This window comes from Triturus cristatus, chromosome 9 (assembly GCF_964204655.1).
Source record: "Triturus cristatus chromosome 9, aTriCri1.1, whole genome shotgun sequence".
Classification (NCBI taxonomy): Eukaryota; Metazoa; Chordata; class Amphibia; order Caudata; family Salamandridae; genus Triturus; species Triturus cristatus.
This window is the reverse complement of record NC_140592.1, coordinates 228,223,272-228,238,484: the sequence shown is the minus strand read 5'-3', so window position 1 is coordinate 228,238,484 and position 15,213 is coordinate 228,223,272. Positions and strand designations below refer to the sequence as shown.

The following is a 15,213-nucleotide window of genomic DNA, read 5'->3' as shown; positions in this document are numbered from 1 at the left end:
AACTTGTAGGCCTCAAATTAGTATAGCTGTACCTCTACAGGATGTAGTGGCACTTGCAAATATAATCTCCTGGATCCAACTGTATTTTAGTTTCCAATTTACTTCAGCTTTTTTTCCTGGATTAGATGTATTTTTTTGCATGATTACAATCTGTGCTTGTGTGTCCCTAAAATAAGAAAATGTTGAGCTTTCTTTACAAGCTTTATGTAAGCCACTTACATTTAATGTCGCTAACTCAAGCGCTATTTATTATCATCAACGTTTACTTAAGTTGCTCTCGCCTGGCATTTTTCTTCCTTTGTCCCTGTCCTTATGCCTCCCTTTCCTGCACCCACATTTCTCCCTCTTGTCCTGATTATTGTGGGCAACGTGGAGACTGCACCAGGTCCAGTACATACAATTCCCTTTCCAGTTATTGGTGAATACTGGCGATCACATTCCAGGAAGTAGCAGTGTTGTCCTGCATCCTGCGCCTTTTAAACTCTGAATATTACATGTTTCTTTCTTTCTGATGAAAACCACAGATTCCTCACCTTGTGAATTTCCCCAGGCTGGAAACTTTCATAGTAATTCCCTGTGCATCGGTAGGTGGTATAATGTGGCTCTGCACTCGGTCTGCCCTGCCCTGGATGTGATGTTGAGGGCAGGCACTATATCTGCACTTAGATCCAAACACAATTTTGCATCGTGTCTGTGCCACTGCAGGATGAACAATATAGCCATCTGGGACTGGAAGGCAAAATTCTCAGTTGCCTAACTCTGTAAGTCAAAGAAGCGGTCCCGGTCGAAGGCATGAGCGCGCTCCCGTTTTCACTCCGAAAGCCACTTCAGCAATGGATCATCATCGAGGTCATGGAGCTCAAGTCCAAGAAGTCCCATAAAATGCCCAAAAGTCATAAATGGGTCTCCCTTGTCCCGACACACCTGTTTTTCGGAGTTTCGGAAGGTCGACCGCTTCTAGATCATGCAGTTGTTTCCCCACACTATCCCCACCCCACCCCACCCAGAAGCGATTCAGACACTAGTCCTGCTTTGACTCCACAGCGAATGGTCAGTGACATAGCAACAGCTCCAGAAACTAAAGGTGGCCATGGACCACATTTTCGGTGCCTCACCGGATCCCTCTAGAGTGCCTTTGGGCCCAATGGATCAGAAGGGGGCCAGCCAGAGAACGCAGCCAGAGAACTGCACACCTGGATCTCCAAGTGCGCAGACAAGCTCGCCCGCTACGCAACCCCGACAGACAACGCCCCAGGAAAGCCGCCTGGTTCACCACCGCTCTCCAAGAAGCCAGACGCACCCGCAGACTCCTGGAGAAGAACAGGAGAAACGCTAAGACAACCGAAAATCACACCACCTACAAGGACGCCATGACGGACTACCACAACCAGATCAGAGCCACCAAGAGGAACGTCATCCACTACAAAATCCTGGCCAACTCCACCAACTCCAAGGAACTTTTCAGTGTCATTCAAGAATTCACCAACCCACGCAGCAAAGCCACAGACATCACCCCATCCCAAGACCTCTGCGACAAGCTTGGAACCTACTTCCACCTCAAGATCAAAAACCTCTACAACAACTTCATCGACCATCCACCAGGTGCCACAGACTGCCCCCGCACCCCAGAAACACCAGCCAGCCCACCATCTCCAACTGGACACCGATCTCGGCCAAAGACACCGCCTCGACCATGAAAAACATCCACTCGGGGGCCACCACCGACCCCTGCCCCCCCCCCCACATCTACCACAGAGCCACGGCCGCCATCGCACCCGAACTACAATGCACCATCAACACCACCTTCAAAACAGGCACCTTCCCAGATGACTGGAAGCTCGCAGAAGTCAGACCCCTGCTCATGGAGCCCACAGCTGACCCCACCGACCTCAAGAACTATCGGCCCATCTCGCTCCTCCCCTTTGCAGTCAAAGTTGCAGAGAAAACAGTCAACAGGAAACTGACACGATTCATTGAAGAGAACGTCGTCCTCGACCCGTTCCTATCCGGATTCCGAAGCAACCACAGCACAGAGACCGCCCTACTCGCCGCCACAGACGATATCCGCAACCTCCTGGACCAAGGCCACTCCGCTGCCCTCATCCTACTCGACTTATCAGCGGCCTTCGACACCGTCTCCCACCACACATTAGTCGCCAGACTACACGACGCAGGCATACAAGGAACAGCCCTGTACTGGATCCGATCATTCCTCACTGTAATAAGCCAAAGGATCAGAATCCCACCCTTCCTCTCCGACCCCACGAAAATCACCTGCGGAGTCCCACAGTGTTAATCACTGAGCCCCACCCTCTTCAACATCTACATGGTCCCCCACCGCAGCCATCGTCCGACAACACGGCCTCAACATCGTATCCTACGCCGATGACACCCAGCTCATCCTCTCCCTCACCAAAGACCCCACCACTGCCAAACTCAACTTCCAGAAAGGAATGCAAGACGTCACAGTCTGGATGACCAACAGCTGTCTGAAGCTCAACGCCGAGAAGACAGAAGTCCCCGTCACCACCCCTTCTGCATGGAACAGCACATGGTGGCCGACCGCCCTCGAAATCCCACCTACCCCATCAGACCACGCCAAGAACCACAGCATCGTACTCGACTCATCACTCACCATGAACCGACAGGCCAATGCCGTCACCTCCAGCTGCTTCAACACCCTCCGCAAAACCTTCAAGTGGATCACCACTGAGTCAAGGAAGACAGTCACCCACGCACTCATCACCAGCAGACTGGACTATGGAAACGCACTCTACGCCGGCATCAACAAATTCCTACTCCGCAAACTCCAGACAATACAAGAACACCACCGCCAGACTCGTCCTCGGCATCCCCCGACACAAACACATCAGCTAACACCTACAAAGTCTCTCCACTAAGTCCCCGTGGAGAAAAGAGTCACTTTCAAAATCCTCACTCACTCCTACAAATGCCTACACAACAGAATCAACTTCACGTACCCAAAAGAAACCTCCGATCTTCCAACCTCGCACTGGCCGAAACCCCGCACAGCCACATATGGAGCCTGAAATTGGAGCCAGTAGTTTTATCAGACTCAGTGATCCATGCTCCGCAACCCAGAACTCAGCGGTATTGCCACTCATGCGCCACAATTTATGATGCTGAGGACAATGACTGGGGCAACAATGATGACAACCATTAAACGACAGCAGTCTTTTCCATGACCTCCTTGAGGCTTGGACACTTACCCAGACATTGGACTCTCCACATCAAATCCAGCACTTGCAATTGAGTAGTTTGCCTCCTTTTCAGTTATTTGGAGAGCAGTGAAAGTTCTTGACCTTACTTTACCCACTTAAGAAATCAAGACTAGTGCACTTCTAGTGGTCCTCAATCCCGCACAGATGGCTAAGAACCTCTCCTCCTGTTTAATGAGGCCCTGACAGATATGCTGGTGGGCACCTGGGCAAAGCCAGGATCTTTCCCTCCAGTTAATCGGAAGGTAGAACAGGCTCGCTCCCCGAGACCCTGACATCCCTCTGCAACCTGACACTCAGGAGATCCTAGTTGTAGGAAGCTGGATCTTTATATGATATACCAAAATGAGACATATTGTGCAAAGAGTCCAGGGGTTCACTTACGAGTGGACCGCGGCTTGCTCTAGCAATCTCAAGGTTCTCTTCTATGGGGCAGTGCGGTCAAGCAGTCTTAGGCTTATCAGAGCGGAGTGTTTGACATCTGTAAATACACACAATAGTCAATAAATGACACACACGATTCAAGAAGGAGATCCACACCCATTTATAAAAAATAGCACATATCTTTGTATATATTTCGGCACCAGAAACAATTCGATAAATTAAGTAGGTTTTGCAATTGAAATTATTTTGTATTCAAAAAGTCAACACTTAATCCGATTTTTAGAAGCTGCAATGTTATCCTGTGGTAGGAAGAACAATTACGGCAATCAGGTACAATACAGTGACTTGTGGGACTAGTCTCCAGGAGTTGAGGTGAGTGGTGGGCAAGGTCCAAGGCAGCACCAACAGAACAGCTGCACTAGGGCAGTCAGGTGCAGGGGTGCAAAACCGCATTGAGGCTGCAGGCTTTTATTGGGAGGGCCAGTCGGGCTGAACCAACAGGGGGGCTAAGGCAGGCCTCATGATGCTCATGGACGTAGGGACACCCTTTGTCCTTTACTCCACGGGCGACAGGTGCAGAGGTGTCTTTAGGCGATGGGTTTTTCCTTACCGAGAGCAGTCGCGGTAGAAAGGGCCACGTGCAGAGGCTGCAGGCAATATCGGGGATAGGGGGGTCCATGAGAGGCGAAACCACAGTGGACTCAGTCTCTGGAGGGCTGGGTGACCACGCTGACACCATTAGCCCTCTGCAACTCAGGCTTGGAGCGACGGGTGCAGTTATGTGTCCTTAGGTGTCGGGTTTTGGTGGTTGTAAAGTCCTCTCAGATCTCTTTGAGTTGACTGCAGAGTGCAGGGAAGGAGGTCTGCTGCTTCACAGGAGATCTTGGTCCCTGGGTGAAGCGCTGGCAGGTCTCCCGGGCTTTGGGGACTCTGCAGCTGCAGGACAAGTTGTCTTTTGGCACAATTGTCGAAATCAGCAGGCAGACCGGCAGGGGTAGCTCAGAGTCAATTGCTGGGTCTTCAGTTCTTGCTCTTTGTAACTCTTCAAGTCCCTCTTCTTCTTTCCGGTCGGCAGAATCTGATTTTATGGTGCCAGGGGCTCCCCTAAATATTGAATTTGGGGGGCTGTAGGGTAGTAGCCAATGGACTATTGACTCTTGGGGTCACTGCACACCCTATATGACCACTTCCTGTGGGAAATGGGCATAACTCTATTCCAGCGTTCCTATGTTTGCCAACACAAAGATTGATAACTCCGTGTTCACCTCAGATTAGGCCACCTTGTGGGTAGTACTAGCCTGGGGTGGTAACGCCTACATGACTAGCTAATTATCCTGCTTGTCCAGGCGTCAAAGGGCTCTGAACACCCTGTGAGGAAAGCCAGTTTCACATTTCAAAGGCGGTAGCTTCTTTGAAGCTCCCCTGCCTTGGAAGGCTAATTAGCAGGTCATCCTGTGAGAGGGGGTGTGAACACCCTCTTCCAGAGCAGGCTTTGTTTCTGACCTCCTGCGAGCAAAGGCTTTCACCCTTGGGGGGTTAGACACTTGTAGCAGGCTGGCAGAATCTAGTCCGCCAACACAGCAGGGGCTGTTAGGTTTTCAGGGGGCACCTCTAGGGTCCCCTCTGGGTGCATGTATTTATAAATCCAACTCTAGAATGTCTGTGGGTTTATTATTACGAAATGTTTTATACCAAACATCCCTGTCTTCAGTGATGCCATCATGTACCCAGGGAACTCGTTTTCACCAGTGTCCAGCACACATTATAAAATGGCTTCCCTGTTCACAGTAATGGAAATGACCAGCACAGGGGCTTATCTACTTATGCAGTGTATGTCCTTACATATAATATTAAACACCCTGCCTTAGTGCTGTAAGGCCTGCTGTAGAGGTGACTTACAAATATTACTTGCAGTGTTAGGGGCCATGCCACAGGTGGATGTGTGTCATGTGTGTTTTCACTTTGGACTGCACCGAAACACGCAGCCTGCAATGACAGTCTTGCATGTGTTTGGTGAGGGGCTTCTTAGGGTGACACAATTTGTGCTGCAGCCCTGAGAGACCCTTCTTTAGTACCTCATGCCCTAGGCACAGGGGATACAATTTGATAGGGAATTAAAGAGTGCTAAAAGTATTGCTAATTGGGGGAAACAATTGTAGTTTTAGGAAAGAGATCTGGTACTGGGGACCTGATTAGCAGGGCCCCAGTGCACTTCCAATCAAAACCACATCAAATACCCGGCAAAAGGTGGGGGTGACCATGTCACAAAGAGGCACTTTTCTACACTAGTGGTCCAAGCATCCACTAGTCTCTTGAACCCTAATGTAAGAGGATGGAGACTAGACAGTCGCTAAATAAATGTTCTTCTCTGTCAGTCTTGCCCTTAGGCCTGTAAGTACCACATGTTTACTGGGCAGATATTCACATGCACTATGATACAAAGTTGTGGGGATCTTGCCAGCTGTCTGAGATGGCATCAATCAGCAACTGATCTTAGACGGACAAGATGCAGCAAAATCTTCAGTAAAGTATGGTTGATTTCTTTTTGATCCACTTACATAAATGGATCATCATCAGGACTTGAATCAAAGCCTGCCCGAGACAGTGAAGAGTACAATCCTATCGAAGTATATACAATATTCTCAGTAAGGGGATACAGGTGCATCAAGATGTGAGTGAGAAGAAACCAGTCTGCTCAAATTGGAATGTAGAGCGGCACACTGTAATCTGCGAGAGCAATATGTGTGTGAATGTTACTGTGGCCTGCCCAAACTATTACAGCTGATGAGAGGCAGGCCCTGATATTCATGATCCCACATGGAGGACCGATCATTCATCAAATCTGTGCGGTTGTGAAGTGCAGGTAATCTGGCATTGAGGATCCAGTCTACGCTAAGCAAGTGTATCTACAACCCCACATGCTACAAACTGAAAATGCTACTTTTCTTGTAAGCATCTGTTTGTAGTGTGTAGTGCTGTAAATTCACAATTGCCCATCCTCCTCCCCAGACGTGTGTTTCTCTTTTGCACATCTCTTACTGCATTTTCACTGCACATTGCTCTTCACGCACTTTACCTACTCCATACATACTCTCATCCGCTATATTAAAACAATCTAACATGGAGTCAGTGCCCATGAGCAATGTACACCAAGAAGAGGAGTCGCACTACATCTCATGACTTGAGAGACCTTTTAGAAGAAAAACAACTGGCAAACTTGCAAGCCCAGCACTAGATGGCAGGAGTATGCTAAGCATGTGAATTAACAGCACTACATTCTCCAAACAACTGGTTAAAGGGTAAGTAGAATTTTCCTTTTATTAAACTGATATGAGAAGAAATTTATTGTAAACAATCTTTTGGAGACTGTCATTTATTAGCAGAACATATAGGTAATAGTTCTTAACCGTGGTATAGATGATGTCTCACAGATTTATAACCTGTTTCAAGAAGAAAGGTCTGGTAGAATCATACTTAAAAAAAAAAGAGTGTGTTCTAATCTTTTGATGCCAAGGTTTGCATGATCGTCACCTTTATTTATTTTTTAGGAGCGTAAAACATATACTTTTTCAAACGTTGAACCTTCTTCAAGTACTCCATCGTTGTCTCGTTCCAGTTCAGTAAGTGGAGTGGATATGGCAGGCCTTCAATCATCCTTCCTTTCTCAGGTACTTCTATTCAACTGTACATAAACCCTGTTTAATCGATTTTTGCCTACATGATCATTGTAAGTTGATCAGCTTCCATTTAGATAACAATAACCAGAGCACTGATGATAGTTTCATCAATTATTCTTTACAGTAATCCATATCGTAGCTCTGAGAACCTAAGGTTCAGCAGCACTCAGAGCTGCCATATTACCTCTATGTATTATCCATATCCAGATCTTCCTTTCTTTTAGCAGTGTCCCTGTTTCCCAACTTACTTGGTCCCCACACCCTCAGGCAGATTCAGGACCCACAAAGCCCCCACAAATATGCTTCACCATCTATTTGACATTTCTTCCCAAAATGAGTGTTGAGGTTTCAGTAATATCATCTATATTATGTAGCTAATCCAATTAGTTTCCTGAAAAGAATAACGCATAGCTATGGGCTCTAGAAGGCCCGACACAGCTAAATAGATGGGTTTTATTTATAACGGGTAAAATAAATTTAGGAATGTATTGTGTGCTACATACCGTATGTGGTCTATTTGCAATCAAGGTTAGTTTGACATGATGACAGAATGAACCAATGGGCTCTTGATAGTTTACACATTTTGAGGAGCTTTATGTTGAAAATAATGATCGCGCTTTTTGTGACGACTAAAATCAGTGAATATCTGTATTGAAAACAGTCCTGACGTTCCTTTCCCGCAATCAATATTCTGCATCTTCTATCATTTATTTCAGGATGATCCTCATGAACATTCACTTGGCCCGATGACAATGTCTGCTAGTGGAAGCAATCTTTATGAAGCCGTAAGAATGGGGTCTGGCTCTAGCATTATTGAGAATCTACAGTCACAGTTAAAACTAAGGGAAGGCGAAATTGTTCAGCTGCAGGTAGGATAATCCACTTCATCATGCATAGATATTATAAGTATTTCTACCTCATTTTATTTAGTGTTCTAATTACAAGAACAGCCAGCAAATCTGTTTATTGTTTTATCCCACGCTTCGTTTTTGATATTTTATGTTTTATATTTATTTATATTTTTTTTTTTTTTTTTTTTTTTTTTTTTGAAAATTTTATTTACGAAACAAAGTGAGCGACCATACATCGTAAGCAAGTTATTACAATGGGTTCAGAAGGCAATAGGAAGTAGTACAGAGGTGGCAAGGAGCATCACAGCAAACATCAATATCACAATACATCCATAAGTCAAGATCGCATTTAAAATCCTTAACAACTGTGGAATGCGCGACAAATCAGACTCTTCCCGGTGGAGCCGCAATTCCACCCTCCCCTGCCCAAGCACCGAGCAGGTGGAAGCCATTCCCCCCGAGCCGAAGGGCCGCTGCACCCACCAGCCAGTCAGTCGCATCCGCCCAGGAACGCACCCCTCATCGCAGGTGTGACACATGTCTGGAGGGATAGTCCCGCACGTGATTATGGGATCGCCTCAACCTCCCCGGCAGTCTTCCCTCCCATCAAGTAGCACGTCAGGGGCGCCCAAGTATCAGTGGGCCTGGAAGTAGGCGGTAAGAGTTCAGAATACGTATTAATTTGTTCCTGGCAATAAACCATATCCCGCATCCACTCCTTAAATTTGGGGGCCCTGCCTCTGCCCCACTTGCATGCAACTCGTCTTTTGGCAAGCAGGAAGGCTAATGCAATGAATTTACGGTGCGAGGCTTGTATGGGCTCTACATATCCCAAGAGGGCGAGGACAGGGGAAGGCTCTATCTCCGAATTAATCATTTTGGATACTGCTGTAAAGATCTGATGCCAGTACCTCTGCACCGCCCCGCACGCCCATGCCAAGTGGAGGAAGTCTGCTCCAGGAGCGTGGCATCGGTCGCATCTATCATCCTCCCGGAGTCGGAATTTGTGCAGCTTTAAAGGAGTGTAATACAACCTGTGTATATATTTATAGTGTATTATTCTGAATCTGCTACTAGAAGAAATACGCTCCGTTTGCTGAAGGCAGAACTCCCACTGTTTGTCCGTCAGCGGGGTCTGTAGTTCCCGATCCCAGTTCTCCCGGGCAGCAAGAGGCGGCGCGTCTATCAGCGAATGTACCGACCCGTAGATCTTGGAGACTAATTTGGTAGGGGTCTCGTCCCGAAGGGCACGCTGTAATGGCGCAACCTCTGGCGGTTCCCGTGGGAAATCGGGCGTGAGTGCCTTAAGCCCCTGCCGGAGCCGAATATACAAGAAAACCGCAAGGGGGGAAGGCTGGATGCCCCCAAAGAGGTGCTCCATAGAGCGAAACGTGCCATCATGATATAAGTCTCCCCATGTCTTAACGTGGATGGACTGGGCCAGCCTCCGAAACCCTGCCTCTTGCAGTAGGGGCATGGCGGGGTGATAAACAAGCGGCAGGAGCGGGGCGTATACCATATTCAGGCCCAGCTTAGCAGTTATTCGTTTCCAGGCCGTCACCGTACTCGCCACTGTAGTGGGCAGCGCATCTGCCCCGACTACCGGAGCGTACAATGCGCCCTCTATAGGGACCGGATGCGCCAGCCAGTGTTCTGCCGCAAGCTGGGGCATGTAACGGGGCTGCTGTATCCAGAAATAGGCGAAGTGTGCCTGCGCCGCTAGGAAGTACAGCTCGAAGTCCGGGACGCCAAACCCGCCCTGCACAAACGGCCTAGTGAGGATCTCCCATTTGAGTCGAGGAGACTTTCCCCCCCAAACCAGGCGAATAAGCTCCGAGCGCAAGGTCCGGAAGAAGAAACTGCCCGGGTGAAAGGGGATGTTCAGGAAGAGATACAGCAACTGTGGCAGTATCACCATTTTAATCAGCGATACCCGACCCGCCATAGAAAGGGGGAGTGTAATCCATCGCGTTATGCAGTCTGAAATTCGAGTCATCTTCGTGCCATAATTGGCCCTCAGCAGCTCGTCCCTGTTTTTCTCGATGTGTATACCTAGGTAGGTGAAATCCCCCTCGCACCAAGCCAGAGGGAACTCCAGCGTAAAGCTGCTAGTAGATGACGTAAGCGGGAAAACCCGAGACTTGCTCCAATTGATCTGAATTCCCGAGAGCATACCAAACCTGATGAACTCCCTAAGAACTGGGTGAAGGTTATCACGGGGATCCCGAATATACAGGGTAATGTCGTCTGCATACATAGAAATCAATATTTGTCTTTGAAAGCAACGCATCGCCTTATCGTTATGATGCTGCCTGAGCCGCGCCGCGAGCGGCTCCATGGCGATAGCAAACAGCAGGGGCGACAGGGGGCAACCCTGCCTAGTGCCTCTGGTGATATGAAACGCCTCCGACAGTTTCCCGTTCACAAGCACGCGAGCCTTAGGGGATACGTACAAGAGCCTGATCCAAGAAATAAAGATGAGGGGAAACCCCATCAGTTCCAGAACTCGAAATACATAATCCCACTCAAGCGAATCGAAAGCTTTCGAGGCATCAAGGAAGACAGCAGCCATCGGGAGATCGTCATGCACGGCATTCAGAATCGAGAAAAAGGTACGCAGATTATGGGATGTGGCCCTGCCAGGCACGAACCCCGCCTGATCAGGGAGGACCAGATTAGGGAGGAGCAGGTTAATCCGGGTAGCTATCAGTTTTGCAAGTATTTTAACATCGCAATTGAGCAATGAGAGGGGTCGGTAGGAATCGCATAGGTCAGCAGCTTTACCAGGCTTGAGGAGCGAAGTAATGAGGGCCATACGCATCGAAGGGGGGAGATGGCCCACCTCCAGTGCATCTTCATACACCTCACGGAGTACCGGCGCCATAAAATCAATATAGGTCTTATAGAATTCGATTGGGATCCCATCAAGGCCAGTGGCCTTGCCCGATTGCATGTGCATAATAGCCTCCCGCACCTCATCCAATTCGAAAGGGGAGCTCAAAAAAGCCTGTTGTGTATCGCTAAGCCATCCCAAGGAGACATCTCCCAGATAGTCCTGCAGTTGCAGATCCCCAACCCTGGTCGAAGTGTACAAGTGATGATAATGCTCAACAAATGCGTTGAGAATGAGCGTGGTGTCCCTGTAAACGAGACCACTACCGCTGTCAATTTCCATTATAGTATTAGGCGGGCGCGACAGTCGCATCGTCGCTGCCAGGGCTTTCCCTGGCCGTTCGCCTTCGCCATAACGGCGAGCTATCCAGTGTTTGCCCCTAAATTTCACCTCCCGATCAGCTTCGGTCACATATTCCGCTATCTTTTCCCGAATACTAGCGAGCGTGGCATCCGTAGGGCCATCAGCTAGCGACATCTCAAGCGCCTCAAGTTCACTCTCCAGGGTACGCAGACGGGCTAATATGGTTTTGAGAACGCCTGACCCCTTAGCGATGCAAACTCCCCGTATGGTAACCTTAAAAGCGTCCCATATGGTTCCGACCTCAGACACGGAATCCTTATTACGCTCAAAGAACTCCAAACATTCCTCCCGTAACTCCTCCTGAAATACCGGGTCCAGCAGCATCATGGGCTGCAGGCGCCAAGATGTCACCGGCGGTCCTAGGTCCGCCGCTCGCAACGTGACACGGGTCGGCGAATGATCAGAGAACGTGCGTGGGAGATGGTGTGCATGTTCCAGCGCTGCATGAAAATGAGGGGAGATAAAAACATAGTCTAGTCTTGCCCATGATTTTGCTTGCGCCGTGAAGTGAGTACCTTCACGTGCGTCTGCATGTAGGTGCCTCCACGTGTCAATTAAATTATGACTAGCCAATACGTCCAACAGGTTCGCACGCGCCCTAGTGTAGTGGTGCGAGGCCGGGTGGGATCTATCCCTAGACGGGTCCAATGAGGTGTTGAAGTCCCCTCCCCAAATAAGCTGCCTCGGGCCCAAGCCCACAATTGCTGCATTAAGGTCAGTAAAGAAGTGCGGATCATCTATATTGGGGCCATAACAACAGATCAGTGCAACCGCCACATGTCCCAGCCTACCCCACATCAGACAGTACCGCCCCTGAGTGTCACTTTTAGTGCCCTCCATACTGAAGGGCGTTCCCTTCTTTATCAATATCGCCACACCCCTAGAGTACGAAGAGTAGGAGGAAAAGGCAGCCAATGCAGCCCATCTGCCGGCAAAGGGGTGGCTGGTGTGCGCTCTGAAGTGGGTCTCCTGGAGAAAGGCAATATGGATAACATGGCGGTCTAGATAGGAGAGTATCTGTCTCCGTTTCCGCGGGTCTCCCAGTCCCCTAACATTCCACGTCAGGATATTTAAGGCCGAATCTGTGCGTGCCATGGGGACAGTAAAAGGAGATGACAGTGCCGCGACAGGGGAGGGCCCCCCACGCAGCCGTGAATACACATGTTGAACCGCAGTATTACCGCAGCAGCAGAGCCGCGCCACCTTCTGTGCCCCCCATGCCTGCCGGTACCTCCGCCAGATCCCCCATGATTGAATGTGGGATGAGTCGGCGCCAAGGGGGGGCCCTCCAGTATGCCACCTGCCGGGGAACCCAAAGTCTTAAAAAAAGAAAAACCCACAGTGATGTTGGTCGCATAAAATAGTACAATAACATATTCAAACATTTCCATCCCCCCACCCCACAACATAAACAGTGTAAACAAAAGTCCCGGAACCATCTGAAGGACATGATCTACTAGCACCGTATCTAAGACATCCCCACACTGCACCGATACGCGCATCTCCTCGCCCCACCCAGGGTAAGCAGCCTTGCATAGCAACCTGTCCAAAGCAGTTGGAGCTAAAGTGTGGGCTAGGGTCATCACATACCATCGTTCCGACTTAGTTGTCCCGCAGCTATCCACAAGAATTGCCACAGCATTGCGAGCACGCAAAGACCTACCACAGTCCCTAGGCAAGGGCATAGCAGGGCGGCCCGGGCCAGTAGGCTCCAGGGTCCTCGCTCCACTCCCCCCCGCGTCCCCCCCGAGATGTAGGACAGATAGCTCCGTGCATCCCATACTCCATGACCTGTCAGTGAGCGCTCCTACCCAATCGCCGCCGCAGGCCACATATACAAATATTGCGTGCAGCAGGGATCCCCACCCGTGCCGATCCCTCCATCCGGGCAAAGTTGCTCTGGATGAAGCGAGGGCAACGGGAGAGACCAGGGCCATCATGCGCATCCCCACCCCACCCCCAACCCACTGAAGCAACCCCAACTTGCCAGAATCCCCTCCCCTCCCCCCACCCATAAGGCCCACCAGAAAGCTCAACAGGAGCAACATAGTCAGTGTCAGCAATGGGGTACACCCCATGGGGTCCGTCCAGAGTGCGCCCAGATCCACCCCCAGCGGCCCGCCCCCTCTCACAACAGGGGAAGGCACGGGGAGGTGGTGCCTGGAATACGTTACCAACCGCTGTCCCACATCCGACCAAAGAAGGTCCAAACAGTCACAGCATCTTCATGCTCTCACGTCCCTTGGGCGCTCATCCGGATTAAGCATATGGCAATAGTTCCTGAGTCCGCAGATCCATCCAGCACGAAAGCACACCACTCTTCCTAACGCTCATCCTCACGATCCGCTTCGACTTCAGCAGACCTCTCTGTTCGCCCATTCCGCAGAGCCTTAAGAAAGTCCTCTACCTGCTGCGGGTTCGTAAAGAAATGCTGTCGTGCTTGGTGAGTAATCCTCAATTTAGCCGGGTAGAGTAGAGCATAATCAATTTGTTGGGCCCTCAGTTTCTTTTTCACTTCAAGAAATTTACGCCGTTGTTCTTGCACGATAGGCGTGAAGTCTGGGTAGACAGTAAAGTTAACCCCATCACACGAAAGAGTCTGGGCCGTGCGAGCCGCTCGCAACGCTGTGTCCCTGTCTCTATAGTTTAACAACCGTGCAATGATGGGTCGAGGAGGAGCTCCCGGTTTTGGTCGCGGCCCAAGAGAGCGATGTGCTCTCTCAACAATGAATTGCTTAGAAAAGGCGTCGGAACCAACGGCGGCCAGGAGGATCTTTTCCACATAGTCTTCCATGCGCCCCGTATTGGTGGATTCTGGAATCCCCACCACGCGATGTTATTGCGGCGACCACGGGCCTCCAACTCCTCGTTCTTTGCAGCAATAAGTCTCAGGACATTATCCATTCTGGCAAGCTGTGTGGTGTGGGTGGCTGTGGTATCGTCGTTATCGGATATCCTCCGCTCCGTTTCCGCAATCCTCTCCTCATGGATGTCTATTCTCTGCGCTATGGCGTCCATTCTGGACGATAGCCGGTCGACCTTGTCCACAATGGTAGCGAAACCTTGCTTCATCTCCTGCATTATGTGTTGTAGGTCCGTGGCCGTGGAGGAGGAACCCGCCTCGGGCGCGGGCGAGCTCTGGGCGCCCCCCGGGTCCTGCGCACCTCGCACCCCTTTCTTGGCAGCCGGGGGGTCAAACGAGAGCTTGGGCTGGCGATTGTCCTGCTTGCCCATCGTGAGTGGCAACACAGGTCTCCGCGCGCCAGCCTCCGCTATCCTCAAGGGCACAGGCGGGCCCAGAAGTTCCTGGCAGCGTGCAGCTCGACCTCAGCGGTAAATATCAGGGCACCACCGGGTCCGAACCAGCCCCCCCCGACCAGGGAGCAAAAGGCAGGTAAGGGGCGTCCACCACCACAGTCCCCCGAAGAAGGCCCGGCCGCCGGGACCCCAAGATCCAATGTAGTCGTGCCAGGCGAATGAATGGAGATGCGAGATGCCCCGCAGGCCGCAGGGTGCAGGGAACCAACGGCCGTCTCCCACGAGCCCCTCAACAGCAGGCCAGCACGCGGGAGAGAGGCCAGCAAGGCATCAGCAAACAGGGCGGTGAGTCTCCGAGTCCTCTCCACCGATCCAGACTCCGCACTGCTGCCCCCACGTCCGTCGCGGACACCGACGCGTCCTCCTCTGGCAGGGGGAGGGGAGGGGGGGAGCGCCCACCTACACGGGCCCCCAGCGCCGACAGATCTCGTTGCCCTTGCTCCAGAGCCCCCACCTCACCGCTGCAGGCGGGCTCCTCCGTCGGATGG

At 50.7% G+C, this 15,213-nt stretch overlaps 1 protein-coding gene across 1 annotated transcript in view; it reads left to right on the top strand.

Annotated features, from left to right (window-relative positions):
• TMF1 (TATA element modulatory factor 1) overlaps positions 1–15,213 on the top strand; it is a 271,023-nt gene that overhangs the window by 185,152 nt on the left and 70,658 nt on the right. The window contains exons 14-15 of the mRNA XM_085624782.1: positions 7,172–7,291; positions 8,017–8,169. Of these exons, the coding sequence (XP_085480908.1) occupies positions 7,172–7,291; positions 8,017–8,169 (273 nt within the window). The remainder of the gene's footprint in view (positions 1–7,171; positions 7,292–8,016; positions 8,170–15,213) is intronic.